Source organism: Pezoporus wallicus, unplaced genomic scaffold (genome assembly GCF_028554395.1).
Source record: "Pezoporus wallicus isolate ANWC-B61680 ecotype Strahan unplaced genomic scaffold, APGP_CSIRO_Pwel_v1 contig_4816, whole genome shotgun sequence".
Classification (NCBI taxonomy): domain Eukaryota; kingdom Metazoa; phylum Chordata; class Aves; order Psittaciformes; family Psittacidae; genus Pezoporus; species Pezoporus wallicus.
Genome location: NW_026640990.1, coordinates 3871181 through 3892350, shown reverse-complemented (window position 1 = coordinate 3892350; position 21170 = coordinate 3871181). Strand labels below are relative to the sequence as shown.

General features: G+C 38.8%; 1 protein-coding gene across 7 annotated transcripts in view; it reads left to right on the top strand.

The window, feature by feature from the left end:
• The window catches only part of ANK3 (ankyrin 3), a 378181-nt gene that overhangs the window by 305348 nt on the left and 51663 nt on the right, over positions 1 to 21170 (top strand). For 4 of the 7 annotated variants that reach the window (XM_057421489.1, XM_057421486.1, XM_057421485.1 and 1 more), the window contains 6 exons: positions 95 to 218; positions 3144 to 3246; positions 9027 to 9133; positions 13057 to 13089; positions 16620 to 16844; positions 19867 to 20021. In XM_057421489.1, the coding sequence (XP_057277472.1) occupies positions 95 to 218; positions 3144 to 3246; positions 9027 to 9133; positions 13057 to 13089; positions 16620 to 16844; positions 19867 to 20021 (747 nt within the window). The remainder of the gene's footprint in view (positions 1 to 94; positions 219 to 3143; positions 3247 to 9026; positions 9134 to 13056; positions 13090 to 16619; positions 16845 to 19866; positions 20022 to 21170) is intronic. The other 3 variants (XM_057421483.1, XM_057421488.1, XM_057421487.1) reach the window with 1 other exon arrangement.

Here is a 21170-nt window from a genome sequence, read left to right as displayed (position 1 = left end):
TTGCTTCTTGATGAACAGAGCAGGGCGTTATGACTTACTAAGCACGCAAACATTTACAGTACTTCTGATTTCAGCCTGTCTTTTGTACTGACAGGTGAGGATGCAATGACAGGTGATACGGACAAATACCTCGGACCCCAGGATCTGAAGGAGCTGGGAGACGATTCGTTGCCTGCTGAGGGATACATGGGCTTTAGCCTGGGAGCCCGCTCCGCTAGGTATTGTATTTGCTGTTTCTTGAGTTTGCGTGTCACCAGAGTTACAAGTTTTTTACAAACCAAATGCACTTCCTCACGCAGAAAAGTTAAGTCTATTTTGAAACAAAGTAGAGGGGGTGTGCTTCAATGTTATGATAGTACTGTGCCTTTAAAGCATATGTTCATTGCTGGTTTATTTCATATTCTTTGTTCATGTTGGCTTCTTATGGCAATGACACAGAAAATGAATTATTCACTTTTTCTGGTATCTGCCGGCTCATACTCTAGACATCTCCCAGGCACCTTTTTGCTAGCAGTTTGCAACTGGTCTAGAAACTTACCTAGAAAAGCCAGCAAAACTAGGTTTCTTCTCACTACTGCAGGTCAGATTGATCCGTTAGTGTTCCTTAATGGACTAATTCAGCTTAAGAATGTAAATACCAGAAAAACTGAATGGCAATCATTTTGCTATTTTGGTGCTTTTATTTCTTTAAAGGTGTTAGTGAGTTATCCAGCTGAGATAGCCAATATTAAAGAAAAATGTTCTCAAAAATAAAAGAAGTAGGTTTACCCTAATTTGTTGCAGGATTTCGTTTGACAGGGAACAGATTATGTGTTACAGGAAACAGGCCAAAGTTTCTGTGAATCTGATAAAATATTGTAAACTTAATATAATATCTGACTAATGTTCATTTCAGCTCAGGTGTTTCTAGAGCAACGTTTTAGATTTCATTTTTGAATCTTGCTAAAGCCTGCAGTGTGGGTTGCTTAAAATAACTAAAGCTGTATGAGCAGAGATTACTTCCATAGTTGTAGGTTTGCAGTGTACTTACTGATAGTTGAACTGTACTGAAGCTAATAATTAAACCTCATAAGCTGGAGCCCTGAGGACTTTTTCCTATGATGTAGTTTAAAGATCTGGTTTTAAAAGTGAGTTCATTGTCTAACAGCAAATGGCAGCTCCCAAAAGGTAAAGCTTAGATGTCTACTCTTCAGTCTGCTTGTTATGGTTGCACTAGAAATGCAAGCATGCTTTTCAAATTTGCTCTTTAGTAGTGACCAGCCATGTTTTGTTTCACTTACAATTTTTAGGTAAGTTAGTAAGTATTTATGTGATAAAATATTCACAAGGAATGCCAAAATAGTCCATTAGCTAGAAAATCAGCAAAACAGATCTGAAGGGAGAGTCTTATTTCTTTGTAAACTTAATTAACAAAGCTGATACGCTGCTTTTAAATAGAACTTTATGTGAGCAAGGTCATCATACAGCACTGTCAGATGTGGTCCGTCCTGAAGTACTTACAGATATGGTGGAGAGGGAGTGCACTTTGTGTATGGAGCTGGGCACTGATTTACAGGACACCTTTTACTCATTCCAGTACTCTTCCTACATATGTATAACTTCTTCCTGTGCAAGTGGGAGAGCAGAATTTCACAGTCAAAATCTCTTAGGTAGATTTAAGGGTTCAACCACATGTTATCCTTTCTTTGAGAGAAATCTAATATTCCCATGCTTCTGATTTTAGCAGTGCCATTACTATTTGTTGCTGTGTAACTCATTTTTTACATTGCACATGTTATGCTCAGAGGAGACAAATACAGTATTTTTCCTGTGAAGTATTTAATTTAGCAAAAAGTATTCTGTGGATGTATCTTACTACTGATTCTGAGTGTAACATTAAGAAATAAACACATGAAATATATAAGCCATCCAGCCATAGCATCTTGCTTTTCCTGTCTGATTCTTTGCTTTCTATTTCTCCTGTTTCTTTTCCACTGTAAATTGCTTTAGTCCAAAAGTCAGGTAAGAAGGCATGGCATCGTGTTACATTTTTCTGCTGCTGCCATTGCTCATCTTCATTTTATTCAGCCTTGGAAAGTGACATGCTTTTATTTTTTGGTGGGGGGTGGGCTTAGTGTTAGAGAATACACTTCTGTTGTAACAAATATAACTTGATTTGTTTATGCCCTTTATCATATAAAAATTTGCTTAACATATGCCTACAGCGTGTAATTAAGATCCTACTTCTGCTTCTAGTCCAAGGAGGAACATGTGCTAAGGGACTAGAAAAGTTTGATTAGCAACTCCAAAATGCATGAAAAAAGTTGTAGAGTTTTGAGTCCGAAAAGTGTTGCTAGTTCAAAAGTGTAACATGTTGTTGGATGTTGCTTTTTATTAATTCACGTTTTTTACTACTTTATTTTTTGTCACGTAGCAAGCATGTCTAGACCTGCAGCATGTTTTTAGCACATACCATAATGTATCTTCCAGGGTTAAGTGTAACACACTCCTACGTTGATTTAATTGCAACACATTCAGAGTGATCATTATTATTTCCAAGTAGTCTAACATGCACAAAATAATCCGCAAAGCACTGGAATCTGTATTTAACCATCAATAAACAAATTTCTTCTCTTTCTTCTTTCATATCAAAATTATTATTCTTTTATTTCTAACTAAATGAATAAGGGTGTTTATAACAAAGTCAAAAGTGGTTCAGCCACAAAGAGAACACACATAAAACTTGCTCACTCTTAAAGCAGATTCAGCAATCTGAGCCCGATGAGCTTGCTGTGACCTACCCACAGCTCCCCCAGGACCTGCCCTCATGGGTCTCCTTTCAGGATTAGGCTGTGAAGATATTTGTCAAAGTTCATCTAAATACTTGAATACACCTTTCTAGATTTATTCTAAATCCATGGCGTTACTGCCAAAGCATTAAACATCTGTTGTGATTTTGCTTATGTATATTGTAAGGGAGTGGATATTTAACTATAGTCAAATACTTATTATTCCATTTTTTCCCTTGTATTTATTTCATAGATTATGTGTATTTTGCCATCTTATGCTATCCCTGGAAGTTGCATGTATTAATTTTTTTATTTTTATTTTTTGTTCACCTCATTGTCACCTGCACTTTCTATGATATATGGTAAATACAACAGCCTCCGCTCCTTCAGTTCGGATAGGTCCTACACGCTGAACAGAAGTTCTTATGCCCGAGATAGCATGATGATTGAAGAACTGCTGGTACCAGCAAAGGATCAGGTATGTGCTGCGTCTCTGCCACCGGGTATTCGTACTTTGTATTTATAGGGGTGACACTGAAGCCCTCAGCTGTGCTTGCAGAGACTATTGCTACTCTTGTAACAACTGAAAATGGAGAAGAGAGGAGCTGAGAGAAAGAAATCATGGGTTTACCAGATTGTGGTTTTGATATGCAAGAGTCAGGGTGATGGGGTCCCACACCAATACACAGTCTTAAGGGACCAGTTACTTTTTTATGTCCATTGAAGTCAGTGGAAGCATCTGTAAGCTTAATGTTATGGGTATCCTTAGAGTGCTTTGATAAGCTGGCAGCAATATGTTTTACGCTAAACAACTTTTGTCTGTATTGTATAGCCCAGGAATTGCATTTGCCTGCTCTGTTGCATGGAGGGACCTCCAGCTGCTGTCCTTGTTTTGCCACCCTGGGGAAGAATTTGGCCTTGTAAAGATTAAGCTATTATGCAGTAGCCAGTTTATGTGTTTTCTAAATGTTTGTGCAATGACTAATACAACAAAAGCAGAATCTTTTGACCTGATTATGGCATGGGAAAGTCTTTCCAAAAGCTAATGCTGAAGATGGTGGGGCACTGTAGGCTTTGTTTGTGTCCTCGTCAGCATTTTGCTTAGTAGACTTGCTTCAGATTTTCAAATCTAAATGAATTACTCGAGAGTTTCTTGATACAGAGATGCCAGAGATCTGCTAGGAAGTTGAATAAAAATTCATATAGAAATCTGTACTTGGGAATTAAAGGGCTATGGAGTGGAACTGTTGTTTATTCCCTGGAAGAGCATAAGGTGGATTGCAATGAAACAGAGGCTTTCTGCTGCCTTTTTCACAGACGTACCTCTCAGCAGTGACAAGTAGTCCTGCAAGGGTTACTGATCTCAGCGGATGCTTTTGTGGAGGAAGGAGTTCACAGAGCAGGACTCATGCATTTTAAACCTTGATTGTATTAGTCTGTAAATTCTAGTGTAGTATAAATTACCCAGTTCTAATACAGCTTTTGCACACAGCTTTTGGTAGCGTTACGGCAATGGCAGAAATTAGATTCTGTCTTTAGCAACTGAATGTTTATTATTAGGCTGTTACTTTATGTAATGCTGTAACTCTCCAAATAACCTTGTAGCATCCAGCTATGGAGAGTTTCTGAACATTGCATAGCAGTCATTTTGTTGCTTTTGTTTGTTTTGAAGTCAGAAAATAAAATTGCAACTACTGGCACTGGAAACAAGAAATGGTATTTCAGGGCTGAGAACCTGAAGTTACTCTTGACACTTCTTACTCCTAAATCTTCATTAAGTCTTTTTGATATGGTGGAAATTTCAAAGGAGAGGAAGGCTCTTCAGTCTCAGAACATATTAAATTGTATGTGTGATTCTGGCCATTCTTGTGATTACCAGAAAATAAATGACATTGATTTAGCAGCTAGGGTACATTTGACTAAAAAAGACTTAAAACCAGCACTATGCTAAACAACTCCTAAAGCGCATTGTTCAAAGTGTGCATCATTAACCTGTTCTGCATTACAAAACTGCACTAGAAAAATAAGAATTACCTATAAGTACGCGAAGGTGTTGCAATGACACCACATGTACAGGAACTCTGCTTTAGGGCAAACTTTGTATTCTCTACAAGTGATCATGGACTTCTCTGCTTTCTGGCAGTTCTCTTGTAGTGCTGGCTCTTGAGCTGAAAAAGCAATAAATACGAAAACCTTCCAGTGCTGGTGCTGAGCAGTAGTGTACACTTTTCATAGCATTTATAGTCTTCATGCTTTTGTGATTCCAGTTTTTGTCCAGCAATGATTGTGCAGTTATTGTACTTCACTGCTGGTTCAAGTTTGTCGTGTAAAATGAAGCGAAGCTGGAGGCCTGGCTGACAGTCTAGTACTAAATGTTATTCTGTCAGTATTATCTTGAGAGGTTAGCAAACCCATGATCCCCTGAAAAACAAACAACAGTAAAGCAAGAAACTATCTTCATGAAAAAGGGAACCCAGCTGAAATTTCCTGCTATGGGTTCTGGAACCCTCAAAGTCCTAAGAAAAAGTATATCCATCCTCTGGAATTCTTATATTCTTCAGGCCAATCCTATGGTGGTAAGCTTTACAGCCCTTTGGCTGAAGCAGAAGAAGTGCATTTAGGAAATGGGGAATACCCCTGCATCTCTTCTTCCCATCCCTCCGTCTGCATGTTACTGGGCTTCGAGGTAATCTCTGCTATGGCAGTTGAAAGCAGGGTAAAAAAAACACCTTGTGTTCCAACAGTGGGATTCAACGAAACAAAGATCATTGTGGGTCAAACCCAATATCCTTAAAGTCTATCTGGAAACTGATGTGAGGTAAGGCTGGTTTGGGGTATCACACTACTTTGAAGGAGTGAGTCATTGCCTATCTGTATATTTTATTTCTCTTCTTTTATAAAGCTCAGACCTGTCAACAGCAAAGTCTAAGAGTAAAGGGAATTAATGTTATCGCAAATACAAGTATATAAAAGAGTAAGGAGCATTTGTCAACCTCTTCATCATGTGAAATAGAAGATCCCATGGCCACCTCTCCCCAGGATCACTGGGAGATTTGGGAGTCTAAAAACAGTCGGTCGAGGAAGATTTGAAACCAGTCTTTACTGAACCTGACTGCTAGCATGACACTTCGGGTATTAGAGAAGAGTTTCTAATAATTCCTTAAGAAGTCTCAGTATTTTCCCTTGATTCATTTGGTGGTTTATTTCTGATCCTGTTCAACAGGGAAGTCTGAGTCCAGGCCATATAACCTGGCTGGAGAAAAGTTTAAATTTCTCTGTCCTGGTGTGTTACCATGGATGCAGCAACTCAGACCAAATTTGAACTACTTTCTCCATGGAATAGTTTACATCAGCCTCTGAATTTTGTCAGCCAAAGGCAGGATGAATCAGGCTGTCCATTACATAGCAACTTGCTGAACCTCTCTGTCTGGATAAATTCATCTGGGAGGAAGCATAAATTCTTCTGTTTGCTGAACTCTGATATTACACAGCCTGTATATTCAGTTATGCAACCAGCAGGACCCTTGCCAGCAGAACCTTCAGTGGTTTTGTGCATGCATTTGCATCTAACGATGCCACGCCTATGAGCAATGCATATTTAATGTCCCTCAGTTCAGGGAGGGAACACTGGGACCTGACCAAACACAAAATGAGTCCTGTGATTTGGTATCACTGATGATGTACCTTCTTCTGAATTGCTGATACCTCAGTTTACACAGGAAGATTTTTTTTTTGCCTGCCTGAAAAATCCAGCATCTTGACAGGCAAAATGAGATCAACACATGTGTGCTGCATGTAAGATCCATGTGTCTGGCTCTTAGCTTTTTCTACTCATTTTCTCTGTCAAAACTGTTGGCTGCAGGCTTTGTGCCTTTGCTGGTTCTAAATATGTCCGAAAGATCTGTGCACTTTGTCAGAAAGTAATGCATCAAAAAATACAGTCACCAGATATACAAGCAATATCTGAGGACAAAGGAACAGACCAAAGTGCCTTATGTGTGCATGCAGGCAAACCTACAGCAACTTTGTAAGCATAGTAGCATATCTATCTAACATAAATTATTTTAGAGTGGTGATATTTCCTTGGAAATTACATGGCCTGATGTTTATTTTTCCTGTATCATACTGCTGAAGGAACTTCAGCATTTTTCATCTGTTACAGCAAACACGATCCCATCATTATTTGTTGATGTATGTGTCCTCGTGCATGCCTGGACCTCAATGTAGTGTCACTGGTACTGCTTGAATGGCAAATGCTAAAATGTATTGTTCTTTTTTACGTGTTTCTTATGTTTCTTTGTTTTGTCCTATTTTTGATGATAATGTGAATCACCAGGCAAAGGAATAAATTTAATTTTGTTTATCTAGATTTTTACACCATCTAAGACCAACTCTCTGGATCTTAGACTGTTTGATGTCAAGAGGAATAATGTACTCAGTATAAGCTCTTATGAAGTTAGATATCACTTGGAATAGCAGAAATCCACAGCAATGGCTTTCCTGTCTAAACTGCAGGCTCTTCAGGAAGTGTAGGAGAATTCCCAGTGTTCTACTGGAAGGAGTTAGAAAGCTGTCTTCATTAAACTAAATTATGATACATTTTTCAAAAATGGTGCTAATTAAATCCGCTACTGTTGCTTAATTGCCATTGCTTTAACGACACTCATCTTTTATGTCTGATGACGTATTTTGGTGTTTAATATATGCAAGTTTGTCCATTCTTATTGTTGTCTGTGCTTGAACCATCAGGCCTCAAGTATGTATCTTACAGCAAAAAGATCCTAATGAAAGAGTGAAGGTCGTAAAAAAAGGAGGCATCAAGCCATGCCACAGAGTTGGTCAGAGCGAAGTTGTACTCTTCAGATACTGCTGTTGACTGGCAGTAAATTACACTGTCAGTGTTTTTTGGAGGGAAACCTGTGATGCTCATTTGAAATAAAAGAAATGTCTAAAGAGAGTTTTTTGGAAACCCCAGAGTGATGGGAGGGTTCTAGGTTCTGGTTAACAGCAGAGTACAATGTAATTGCATACCTTGCGGAAGCTTTTCAAAATAAGTATTTTTATGTGTTTATGACTGCCTTTCCCAGATTTACTACTAATGCTGATATTCCCATTCAAAATAATTCATTTTCACTACCTCTGTGCCAGTACATTTAAAAAAAAAAGAAAGGTGTAAATAGTAAAACTTCCCTGAGTAGAAGCGTGTGCTTGGCTCAGGTTTGAACTGAACCCACTGAATTTGATCTGAAAACAGCCCTTGAGGTTTTAGTCTTAACAGACTGTTTTCTCTGGATGCATTTGCTTGTAAGCAGGAAACAACCTACTTACAGGAAACACTGACGTGTTTAACACCATCTTGAGTGAAGATAGCCTGTGTGTATTGCATGATGAAACTTAGTTTTATTGATGTAACTTCTGCCAGTGCTTCTTAAATTGTTTAGAAGCTTTCATATAAACCTGGAAATATAGGCGTACAGTATTTGAAGATTTAATTTGTTTGATTTCCTAGGAAAAGAAGAAAAAAAGAGTAAGGAATGGCTTTGCTACGCAGATAAGAGGACCTACAGTGTGAGACTTGTTGCAGGGCACAGGCCAGAGGAGTGTGTATGTCCATGGGCAGCAGCAAGAAACAAATTACGCCCCAATGTCTCTCAGATGGGACAGTTAATTATAGCACCAGTGTGCCAGTGCTTCACAGGGTTAAAGCTATTTTTATAGAGATGAGTAGGAACAGTGGCACTCTACAAAACAGTGTTCATGTTGGTTGTCGTGTATAAATACAAACTAAACCCTCCTCCCACCAGGAGCTTGGTCATGCGTTCACAGCTTCAGTTAAACTCTCAGTGAAGTTACTCACAGCTTCTTCCCCCTGTTTTCAGGGGAGGGATGATATTATACTGCCTGCCTGTATGATGTATGATTGCAGTACAAAGGTAATATTTTTTTGTTTTCAGTCTTTTTAACCTTGCACATGCAAGTAAGGAATGGAGAGACATAGTTGTAACTGAAGGAAGTGGGAAAAATGAGCAAAAAGAATGGCTGAAGACATGTAAGATTAATTTGTTTGTAGATTTTGTGTTTCTGTTACAGATTTTCCAGTAATTTAACAACCTGGGATATCTGCACTGTTATGACAAAAGGGGACAGATCTAAATTTAATACAGTTATATTTAAAAGCTTGTATTTAAGACAGATGTTTTTCATGTCAATTTTAAATTTCAATTTCTCTCTTTTTTTTTTTTTCATTATGTTTTTAAGCACCTGACGTTTCAAAGGGAGTTTGATTCTGATTCTCTCAGGCACTATAGCTGGGCTGCAGACACCTTGGACAATGTTAACCTTGTTTCAAGTCCCATCCATTCTGGGTAGGTCACTTAACAGATTTCCTTTATCTTTAAATGTGGAAATGTATTGTTAGCAGAAGAATACAGCCTGCTGTAATGGTTGATAACATGCCTATTCCTGCTCCAGTTGAAGCCAGTGGCAAAATTCGTACTGACTTCAAGGAGGATGCTGACAAGGAGTCAGTCTAAATTCTTGCATAGCAAACCAAAAATTTGCTTCTGCACTTTTTATTCTGAGTGCCAAAACTTTGTAATCCCACAGGCTTCTTTTTAATAGTCCTGTTTTGCTTTTTCTGTTGCCGGTGCTTTGTTTTTAAGTGCCATAAGTGATTTTATTTGAATTGTACTAAATTATTTGGAATATGAAATCTGAGATACAACGTTATGCTTTCTATTCTTTCATAGAGGGAAAAATGTGGGGTTTAAATTGATCTCTTACTTTATATATACGTCCAAGCTCCACTGCTGTAGTTGTGGTGCATCTGGACAACACCACAAATACTTGATTTAAATGTAATAGTAGTAATATTTGAATGTGTATTGTAAAAATTCACAAATGTGTAACTGAAAGGAATCATTGCATATGAGATTGCCTAGTATAAATATTTGTTGTTTAGTTTTCAAGATCAGGACATAAAATTTCACATCCTTTTTAATTTACTTCCCCATTTTGTGTCTAATTACATTCTTATAATGAAAATGAGTGCAGCACATACCAAAAGATTTCAGTTCCAAAAGAGCAGCAAGTCCCACAAAGATACAGTCCCACAATACATGTAAGCATCTATTTCTGCTGAACAGAGCTATGCAGATCTGGATTTTTGAGTCCTGACCTGATGAAACACTGCATATGATCAGTGCTAGCGGTGAATATCAACAACTGCAGTATAAGTCTGTTGGTCATCACAGAAGAGTATGTCAACAAAGGACCTCAGAGAGCTGGTAGTCTACCCATTTACATGACAGGAGGATAAAATCTAGTCAAGCTGTTAAGGAGATATGTTTAATTTCTTCATAGTCAGTAAAAGTAGGAGATTCTGTAGTCACCCAGCTTCAGTAGCTCACTATCCTTTGTTATGATATCTCTTCTCCTGAAATGCAACTTAAAATTTCTTTGCTGAAGATTAAGCCTATTTCTTGTCATATCCATAATAGTCATGGGAAACAATATCTTACTGGTCTCTTAACAATGTTTTATGTATTGGAAGACCTGTAATCCTATTTTTTATAAACTAAAATGTCGCAGGATCCTCCTAGGTGGTCCTTTCCACATTCTTGATGCAGTCCTCTGGCTCTTCCCTCTTGAGTTTATTTCTAAGTCAGGATCGCTACCTTCAGTGTGACACGACACAATCTTGAGCAGTCCCACAGTGAGAATTATCATTTGGTAACTGCAGTTTCTGTTGAAGGATATCTGTGATCTGGTATTTCCTGGTTCTTTTCTGAAGTTCTGCAGTCTGGTTTTTTTTTGTGTTTTGTGGTTATGTGTTTGGCTTCTTCCCTTTGTTTGTGTTTGCCTTTGCAGTATTTCAGGTTTTTTGGTTTCAGACTGTTTTTCTATTTTAGCAAGACAGTTTTAATTCTGATCCTATTTTCCAAAGACTTTTCAGTCCTTCTTTTTGTCCAGTGTTCAAATTATGAATTAAGACATTAGGTTAGTACCTGGCCTAGGACAGCACAGTGTAATCTCCACATGAAGTTTCCCTTCAGTAAAGCACTGATGGTATCTCTTTTGAGGCAACTTTTGAGATGACGGTGCACTTAATCTTATCCATGCAGTACCTCCATTGCTTACTGAAATACTAAGACGGTACTTCCACACATCCACTGAGTAAGTTACTCTGTCAAAAGAAGTTAAATTCATTTGACATGAGTTACTCTTGCCACTTCTATTTTGGCTTGTTTTTATTTTGAGGGCTGGTAGGTGAGTTGTGATCTCTTGATTATCCTTTAGGCCCTTATTGTTGGATAATTTATTCCTGGATAAATTGGATAAATTATTGTTGGATTGATTGTTGGATAATTTATTCCTGAATATTTCTGGTAATTTGGATTAGACTGTTCGGTCTAAAATTTTCTAGCTCCTTTTCATCCTGGTACAAAATAGGTCTGATGTCTGCAACCTGCCAGTCCTCTGGGACAATACTTGTCTTTCCTTAGTTCTTCAGCATGCTCCCTAATGGTTCCAACCCTTCAAAATACATTCTGTGAACATGGGCTCTTTCACATCAACTACTTTAGATCTGCTCTCTTTGCACATCAGTCCTCACTAATGCAGAGGTGGCCCTTAGCTGTTTTCCAGAGGGAGGGGCTGCAGACCTGTAGCAGAGAAGAAAATGAGGGGGCTGCAGGGGAGGGAGAGGATCTGAGCACCAAATATTCTCATAACAGGTATAGCTTTTCTGACCAGTCACGTTGCTCATTTGACAGATAAAGTTCATCAGAAATGAAGCTCTGGTGACTCAGTTCCTTTGTTACGGGAAAAAAACCCTCACTTGTTTATTTTCTGTCTTCATGCTATAGTATGACAGCAATTGGTTTTTCCTGTTACCTTCATCTAGAGGCAGTCAATGCATGTTCCGTTCACACCTTCCTGTTACCTCAGCACATCTGATATTCAGAGGACCATGAGTTTTCGCTTCTCTTCCATCAGTCTTTTTCTGCAGAGCAACTCCTTTTCTGCTTGTTCGTGGTGCCTCATCCCTGGCTCTGTCCCCAGTTACTTCTGTGGCCATAGCTAGGGGCTGGAGTCACCTGCTGTTAGCAGTCCTCGTGGTCCAGGTTGCCTCGTGGCCAGGGCCTGACCCCACTGCTCTGTGCATTCCTCATCCTTCTGCATACTATGCAATGTGCTGTGCAGGGGAGCTCTGCTGGAGTCCACTCTTTTGCCCATTTACTCACTGTCAGAAGAGAGCACCAGAGTTTGTTCCCATTTCTTAACTGAGACGGCGAATTTTGGGAGGAGGATGTGGAGTTCCAGCAATGTATCAGTGAAAGGGAAAGAAAGAAGGAATTGTTGGCAGGTATTTCAAGTCTTCTGTTTTCCCCCCTTTTTAAGCCAAGAAAGTATTTTATGGTTTTCTTTTTTGAGTTCACTAAGTTGTTTTGCCAGCATATATTTAGAACAGAGTCCATTGTAAGCAGTACATTGAAATGTGTCATGAATCTTGAGGCCTCTGGGAGGGTAGAGGCCCTTCACCAAAATGACCTTCGGTTTTCAGATGTGAGCCTACTTGTGCAACTTCCCCAAATAAAATGTGGGTGTGCTCTCTTTATGCTGACTGTTTCTACTCCTTGGTTTTCTTAGCTGAAAGAAACAGTATGTCACACTGCCTTTCATATTGAGAAACTTGGAAAAACTGGATGCAGTCTTGCAAGGTGGAATACATCAGATTAATTATCATTTACGCCAACATCCTGTACATGCAGAAGAACTTATTTTTGAAAGCAGTGTAATGAATGGCATGAACTGATACTCCTTTCAAGTATCCTGCCATACATAAATTGTTTATACATTATACTTTGGAAAACAGACTACTCTAGAAAAGTGCAAGAAGTGGTTCTCCATGGCACAGTGGAGCATGCTTTGGGAATTAAATAAAAAAGTCATGTTACAGTAATTTCTCTCTTGACCTAAGTTAATAGCAAATGCTTTCCTCCATGCGCTTTTGCACATTTCTCAGAGAAATTATGGACTTGTGCTGACTGATTAGATTAACACTTCCTTTCAGATTTTTTTCCATGTGTAACGTATTTTATGTGACACAGGTCACCATATGCAAAGCAAAAGACAAATAATTTCGAAGGTTGGCCTTCAAATGGGTTGCTTTTGTTATTTTTCTGATTGTTACTTTTCCTTTGCGCATATTATTGATATTTTCTGTTGCTTGCTTCTAATTATCTTACATTAATTTTTCCCATTTGCTTTCTAAATTATTTTGCAGCTATTCCTCTCCACTCCCCCAGTATGATTCAAGGTGATAACTCTGTGCTTTCTGTGAATCCTTCTTTTCTTTTCATTTTTTTAAATTTTTTTCCCCACAGAGTGTGTGTAGATGTTTGTAGTGCATCCGCCCACAACTTCATCCCTTCCATGTATTCAAGTAGAAATGCTCATTAGCATTTAGCATTGTGTTTTAGAAATCACATTCTAGTTTCCATTATTAGTGCAACATTAATTTAGGTAAGCATCAGCTACTAATCTTTTTGATAGAAAGTGCATGAAATACTGTTTGGAATTACTGTTACTGTTTTAAACAGTGAATTACTAATTTGAAAACTAAACAAGGGAACAATTAACATGCTGTTGACAATGATTACCTTTATATGGGAGCAATATGCATAAAGGCTGATCTGCTAAAGGTTTTGTCTTCACTGAGGGCTGCAGTGTGGTATAGACACCAAAGCTGGCTGCAATGGGCTAGCTCCTGCTGTGGAGTATAGACTCACTTCAAGGGTTAATCTACTCCTGCTGTGAGTAGTGTGCATTAGCAGTGCTAAACCCCAATTTGAAGTGGCCAGACTGACCTTGAAGTCTACAGCCTAAATAAACCTAAGAATATCTAATTCTTATAGGTACTTAGTTTTAACTTCCATTGATTTTTATTATTAAGTCAGTTGATTTAGGTGCCTAGAGATTTTTGATAATGCACTCTTACATGGTCATCTAAATAGTTTAGATACAGAGACAATATCTTATCTGAGTGCAAGCTTTGGCATTTTTGCAGTAGATCAAAACTTTATTTTTTTATATTCTGAGCTGGTTTAACATGCTGGTAGTCACATACACGATAGGCAGTTCTCCAAAACTCTGCTTTGTACTGAGCCATCGGGCCCAGCCCAGCTTTGCCAAGCTTCCCTGAGGCCCCTCCTTGCTCTGTGGTGCACAGACCAGATGTGCCTCCCAAGCGATGCTGCACATCAACCCTGAAGGGGTGCTTCAGCCAGCTACCCCTCCATCCTGCTTCCATGTAATCTCAAGTGGCCTCATTTTCTCTGCAGACAAAAATCATGAACATTTTTAAAAGGCCACCAAAGCACTGACTGTAACAGATTCCTTTCAGTATTCTCCCTTTGATGACCAAGGGCTATGGGTCCCTGCTTAATATTTTACTTTGCTTCATAGAAAATTTTAATGTATTGTCTTGAGCTCTCTTCACAGCTAGTCACATGCTGGCTACTTGCCAGCTCTGAAGACCAGCCATTGGCCTCCCCTTCCACATACTCAGCGGCATCTGCCTCTTACTGTCAGCTTTCACCATTCACAATATAGAGCAGTTGCAGGGAGAAAAGGCAATAGGAACATGCTGACAGGCTGACAGTGCTGAGTGAGCAGAGGGGAAAGGAACCAAAGGTCCAGGCTCTCTAGAGCTGATGTCTCTTCTTGGTATACCCTTCTATTAGCAAACATAAAAGTGTGCCAGTCAGCAGATTTTACAGACATCTAAGATCTTGTGATCTATAAATATTGAGATTAATGTAATTTATATACTCTGTAATTTTCAGACTGATCACACTGGTTTTGACATAGAACTAATATTTCTCGAAAGCGCTTGACTACTCACAAGGCAAACATCCTGTCCCACTAAACCAATTCCTCTTATTAGGAACTGGGATATAGTAGCAGCAATATTTGGATTCATTCAGTAGTGTACAGTGTGTTTATCTAGGAGACAAATGTAAATACAAATTATTTGTATGAAAACTACTGTGATAGATTATGGATTTTATTCTATGCTTCAGTACTATAAAGTATCTAGGACACAAGAAATTATAATTTGGGGTTAGGGTCACCTCTGAGGCCTGTTTCACTTCCCCATTATTCTTTACTGAATAATTTTAATTTGGTTTGAAGAAGGGCAATGTAGCAATTTGTTTATCTGGAATTCAGTTGAACAGCCTTTCTGTCCTGCATCATATATTTACAGCTTGTGTCCCTACCTGTCTGTCTCCTGCAGACCACTACCAAGTTTTGATTACAGTCCCGCTTTTCTGCAGATTTTTCCCACCCCTGTCGGCCGGACTTCCTAATGCAGCTTATTTGGAAGCCTGGCCAATCCACATCAGCTGTTACTTTTGATATCCTGCTGGTCTCAAAAGCAAATATGAAAGTCTTACACAAATTCTTATTCATACTTCAGAACATTTGGGATTTTTTTTTAAAGAATCTTTATGAGCCCCCTGGATTATTGGCCCTTTACCTTAGTTCAGTTAACAGTAGGAAACCAGGAAATTGAATGGAGTTGCTTGTTAATCATGTGAAGGTTTAGTTCTTAAGATCTGGAAGTTTTGGGAAGAGCCTTGAAAATATTGAAACCATACAGCAGATGTGCCAGCTATGTCAGCATCTGCATATCGTACAGAAGGAGCAAACAAACAAAAGTTTTTGGCACCAGTATGTCCCTCTTGATACTAGTCTGTTACCGCATCTTCTACCTGAAGCTATTCTCTCTCAGCAGCTTACGGTACAGAGGAAAAGGGGGGTTATTTTGGAGCACCAGAGGAGACCCACCAGAACTGTTTAGACATGCAGGAAACTGTATGTTTTGATCCACATAAATTGGAAGGATTTTTGCTGTGGAGTTTTGAAGCAGGCTGAAATCTGATTTTGGTCCTGGGAGGAGACTCCACTTCCCTGTCACTGTTCCATTAAAGACAGTAACACTTCACATATGCAGCTTCTTAGCATTTGATAGCATAAACTTTGGCTGTTAATGGTTATTCTTGCTAATAGTCATTATTCCTTTGCTAATAAAAAGAATTTTATGTTAAAATCTACCACTCACCGTTTACAAATAGAATTGCTTGCCCTTCCATTTTTAAATGGAAAATTATGCATTGAAATGACTCTGGCAAACACAGTTTTTCTTTAATGTCATTTTTTGCTACTTTGTGTCATCTTCAAGCACAAGTACTGTCATGATTTCCTCTAGAGTGCTAGTAACCTAAAGAAAGTTATGCACTTGATATACACACTCATTCCCTATCGGTAGAAGCCCTTAGTAGCCTACACTTAACTGTCACCCATGGTGCCAGCACTTGCTCTGTCAGCCATCAGTTTTTTTTTACAAATGAGACTTTGAGGAGGTTTTAAAGACTGAGATCCCAGAAATAATAAGCATTTTTGATTCTCCTTTTTCGACACTGTTCCTTTCTGCATGTGAGGGTAATTACTCCGTCTATGGACAGTAGAGCTAACAGTAACAGAGGGATGCTTTTAAATTCTAATAAACCACTACTAATAGCTATCTGTGTACTCTTTTAATCCAAATTGCTCAGTAGCACCTACTCATTTCGCCATGATGTTCATAGACCTTTAACAATTCCTGCTTTTGATAACGAATAGTTAACATGTAAGTATAAGTTTCAAAAGAATCTTCATGTTCTTTTTGGTTTAGCTGGGATTGGGAGGACTTTTCTAATAATGTTTTAAAGACTAGTGGTTAACTTTTTGCTGATTTTCTTGTTTTGTGACCATTTTCATTGACATGTTTCCTTTTACCTACAGTTTCCTGGTTAGTTTTATGGTTGATGCCCGTGGGGGTTCAATGAGGGGCAGTCGCCATCATGGAATGAGAATAATTATCCCACCACGCAAATGTACAGCACCAACCCGCATCACCTGCCGCTTGGTAAAGAGGCATAAACTGGCCAGCCCACCACCGATGGTTGAAGGAGAAGGATTAGCAAGTAGACTTGTAGAAATGGGGCCAGCAGGGGCACAATTTTTAGGGTAAGTTGTTCTGTGAATTTCATTGTTTGGACTCATGTTGCATCTTTCATTTCCTTTATCATATGGACTTAAGTAGTTAAACGTTGGCTTTACTTCATCTGAGCATGTAAGATAGGCTTCATAACTTGAAATATTAAAAAATGCCAACCTGAAATGCCTTCCAGAAAGTACCCTTGTATATTAAGGGGAGCTTTGTCTCTATGATGACTGCAGAATGGAGATGAAGGTAAGAAAAGCCACGAAAAGGCCAGGTCCTGCCCCATCTATTCATGCAACCTGCCTTGGAAATCAGGAGTCACGCACCTAAAACTGAGAAGAGGTTTTGACCCTCTTGCTTGTAGAGTATCAGAGAAACATCACAAAAAAGTGTCCTAAGGTCACCCACAAGGAGACAAATGTTAAGCTGTGTTCTCTGTGCTGTGGCTCGTGCACGGCTCGTGCCAGAGTTGCTGGGAGCTTTCTGTCTCCATCCCATGGAGCAAAGCCACCGAGAGCAATGGTGGAGCACTTAACTGTAGAGCATCAAGTAGTACACATGCTAGGAACTGACCTTTTTAAGCTTAAAATAGGGGAAACAATCCACTATGATGCGGCGCTTTTTTCCTAATTATAAATTTTGTTCGTTACCATGAGTGGCACCCTGGTGTAAACTGCTGGTTCTGTCGGGAATGACAGCTTGTTCCTAATTTCCCCTTCTCGTTTCTCTTCCTGCTGCATGGATGTTATTCAGTAAACTGCATCTTCCTAAAACTCCTCCCCCTCTAAATGAGGGTGAGAGCATGGTTAGCCGAATCCTGCAGCTTGGTCCACAAGGAACAAAATTTATTGGGTAGGATATGTACGGAAAAGATACAGAATGTCTACAGTTTTTCTTTTGTTTCCAATTTTTTGTTATTCCCATTTTATTTTTCTTTAAGTTTTCTAAAGCTTTCAGTTGATTTATGTCACTGAAAGAAAATCATAGTGGCTTGATTTAATATAGCTCTGCTACTACCTTGTGCTTATAGGCATGTAAAATTCACTGCCAGCATTCTGCTTTCATAACTTCTGTGCTGTTGTAATCTTTTAAATTTAAAGTGTTTCAACTGCATCAAATACATTTTAATACACAGTGAAAGTCTTTTAATTTCAGCCCTGTGGTAGAGAAGGTATTTACAGGCCTTGAGTCAGTCTGGTTTAGGAAGAACATTTGTAAAATGCGATTGCATCAAGTCTGTTATTTATGAAAGCTTGTTTAGAAAAACTGTTACAGAGTGAGTTCAGCGAAGTTGGAGAAATACTGATCTTTTCAACCTGCAAGAGGCATCTTGTTAAAATAAATTTATAAAGCCAAGTATACTGCCCAGAGGAACTGCAGTGTGTAGTCTAAAAATGTAAGAATGTTTCCATATATTTTCTGCTGTTACTTTCAAACCATATTGTGAAATTTATTGCATTAGGTTTTAAAAATATTGGTGAGTGTTTGGCATTCCAAACCTGTTCAATACCTTCTCACTTGAGTATTCTTGTTAAATGTCATGCACAAAATTGTGTGGTTTCTGAATATTTACAGAGACAGTATCTGAAATATTAGCCTGCAGAGATTGTACTATAGTGTTAGTTTGCAGTTTGTACTCTTTTGGAACCAGAGAGTAAATATCTAAAACAATATATTTAAATTTTTGGTATTTACTTACTGTGCACATTCCTTTCTTGTTAAAGGAGGTGTGATTATAGCCTGAATATTATTAAAAGCATCTAAAATATGTCTTTTTTCTGTTTTCATGGGAAAAAATACTATCTTATTCTTCCCCCTTGGTATTGAATGCGAAAACTGGACTTGCAACTAGTTTATGTTTTCCCTCATGATGGCTGTTGTGATTTCCGTGCTCAAGTAATTGATTGGTTAATGCACCCAACACCTTTCAGGTATCTAGTATCATAGAAGTGCTGCATAATTCTCCCATCATGTGATGCTACTTCTGAGTTATTACAGTGCAGTGAAATCCTTTACAACCTCTGTAGGAAAATAATGATACTGTCTATTTAAATGTCTTAAAGCTACATAATTGTTCACTTACTGTGTGATTTCAGTCGGTTTGTCTTAACATACTTTAAAATGCATATCCTGCCTGTGAAGTGTTTGGCAAAATTGTCTGTTTTGTTAAGGAATGGCACATGAAGTGAATGGTGGTTTCTGTCGGTTGTTCACAATAACTGTTCAGTAATGCACTTGCAGTCCTCTGTTGAAGGTACATTGTCCGGTGATGTAGGTGTATTATTAACCATGTTCTCATTCCCTTTCCTTTCCCCCAAAAATGTTTGACAGTAACTAATATAAATGTGGTTGTGATGTTGCTTAACTTGGAGAAGTCCATTCTGAAAGGATCTAAACATTCACCAGTGGTGTTTACAGTGCAGTTACAGATGTTGCAGCTGTGATTTTGGGCATGGAAACCAGAAAGTGAAGCTAATGAGAAACAACTTCCTGTGTTTCACAGGAGCTGCATCAACAGAGAGCCAGGGAGAGCTTTGAAAAGTTTGCGACTTAGTTTGAAGTTTAAAACCTACATGCATGCGCAGTTCCTGCTGCAGTCAGTAGCTGTTGCATGCATTTGGATAGCTGGACTGGCTTTGCCCCTTCCAATCCCTTGAGTCAAATCTGAATTTTGGCTATGCTAATGCCAATTAAAAGTCAGCAGTCCTGTGTGTGCTAGAGGCAGGTTGGATCACTTACACCCTGGGATAAATGACCAGGGAGAACACTCCTTAGCAAATAACTATTTTTACATGTAGGCAGATGTTTCAGGTTTTCACATTAAAAATGACCTATATATATATATTAATATTTTCAAGTTATCTATTAATTATAGTTTAAATGATAAAGGATTGTGTAGCTTTGTCAATTTTACAGAACATTTTTATCATGACAGTGCTAACTATTTAAAATGACTGTAGTTTTTTTAAGGACTTAATGCTCATAGGAAATTAAGGGCAGTGAGGAGATATAGGTTTAAAAATAATATGATTCCTTTTTCTCTAGCCCTGTCATAGTGGAAATCCCGCATTTTGGGTCAATGCGAGGGAAAGAAAGAGAACTAATCGTACTTCGAAGTGAAAATGGTGAAACATGGAAGGAGCACCAGTATGACAGCAAGCATGAAGACTTAACTGAAATACTCAATGGCATGGATGAAGGTAAACATTTTCCCAAAGCTTTAGCAAGCCTTACCTGTGTGCAGGCTTACTAACATGAGCAGACCAAAGCACCCTAAAGGAAAGCAGGGCAGGGGTTATCTGACTTTAGGAAATACCGTGTGCATTACATATTAAACTAACAGAAAATGTGTAAAGAGAAATTGTTCAGCAGTGGCCTGGAGACATCCTGAAGTGAATGGTAAGTTTTGGTCTGAAGTCTTGCCAAGTTTAAGCGAAGCTGCACAGTTGCTTTGCAGCATGAAGTTGAGTACAGCATCCCAGCTGGAGGTAAGCATGTTTCTGCTGCTCAGGAAGGACCATGTGAAGGTCATTCCAAAACAACGATGAAATGTAAATATCAGTTAAATTAGACTTTCCCACAGATACAGGCTTCAGCCCACAAGCCATTCTTCTTTAAAATGGTATTGTTAGAGGTTGCCTTCCACAAATACGCAACCTGTCTTCCAGATGCCCATCTGTGAAGTCTGGCTTCCTTGTTTTGCTTGGACATTGCTGTTTATGTAAAAATCCCTTAAGATGAGAGGACTTGGGTTTACGTAATTCCTCAGAAGATGCGGTGACAAATCTTCATGGGCAGACACTTTATGGGCAAAGCCAGGCTAGGGCTGCAGTGATCTGCTGGCACCACTGCTTTCTTTTCCTAGCAAGTGTTTTTCAGTACTTGTTCTGATAAACCATTGCTTGAGCTCTTTGCATCCAAGTGTGAATAAAAATAGCTTGTGGTTTGAATTTTGCTTTTCTGTAAGGGCTTATTGGTAGAATTTTCTATAGATAACCTCCTAAGAAAGTCACAGTGTAGTGGCATACAACCAGGAGGAAAGTTCTTTAGCAGCAAAAAGTTGACTAGCAGCAAAAGCATTTGAAGCAAATGATGAGGCTGCAGATGGAAGCTATGAGAGGTATCTGTGAACAGGATCTCTGTTGATCTTTGCCTCTCCTTACTTGAAGAGGAGCAAAAGGTACACTTTGAAAACATAGAGAGTTAGTGGTGTTGTGAGTGGCTTCCTGAATGTCTGAGATTTAGCATTTTTACTGATTTTGTCATCTGGGAATGAGAACAGCAGGATGGGCCTGTGTAGTATTTTCACTTCAAAGTACTCGAATTGCATGTGAGCTTGTAAAAATGCA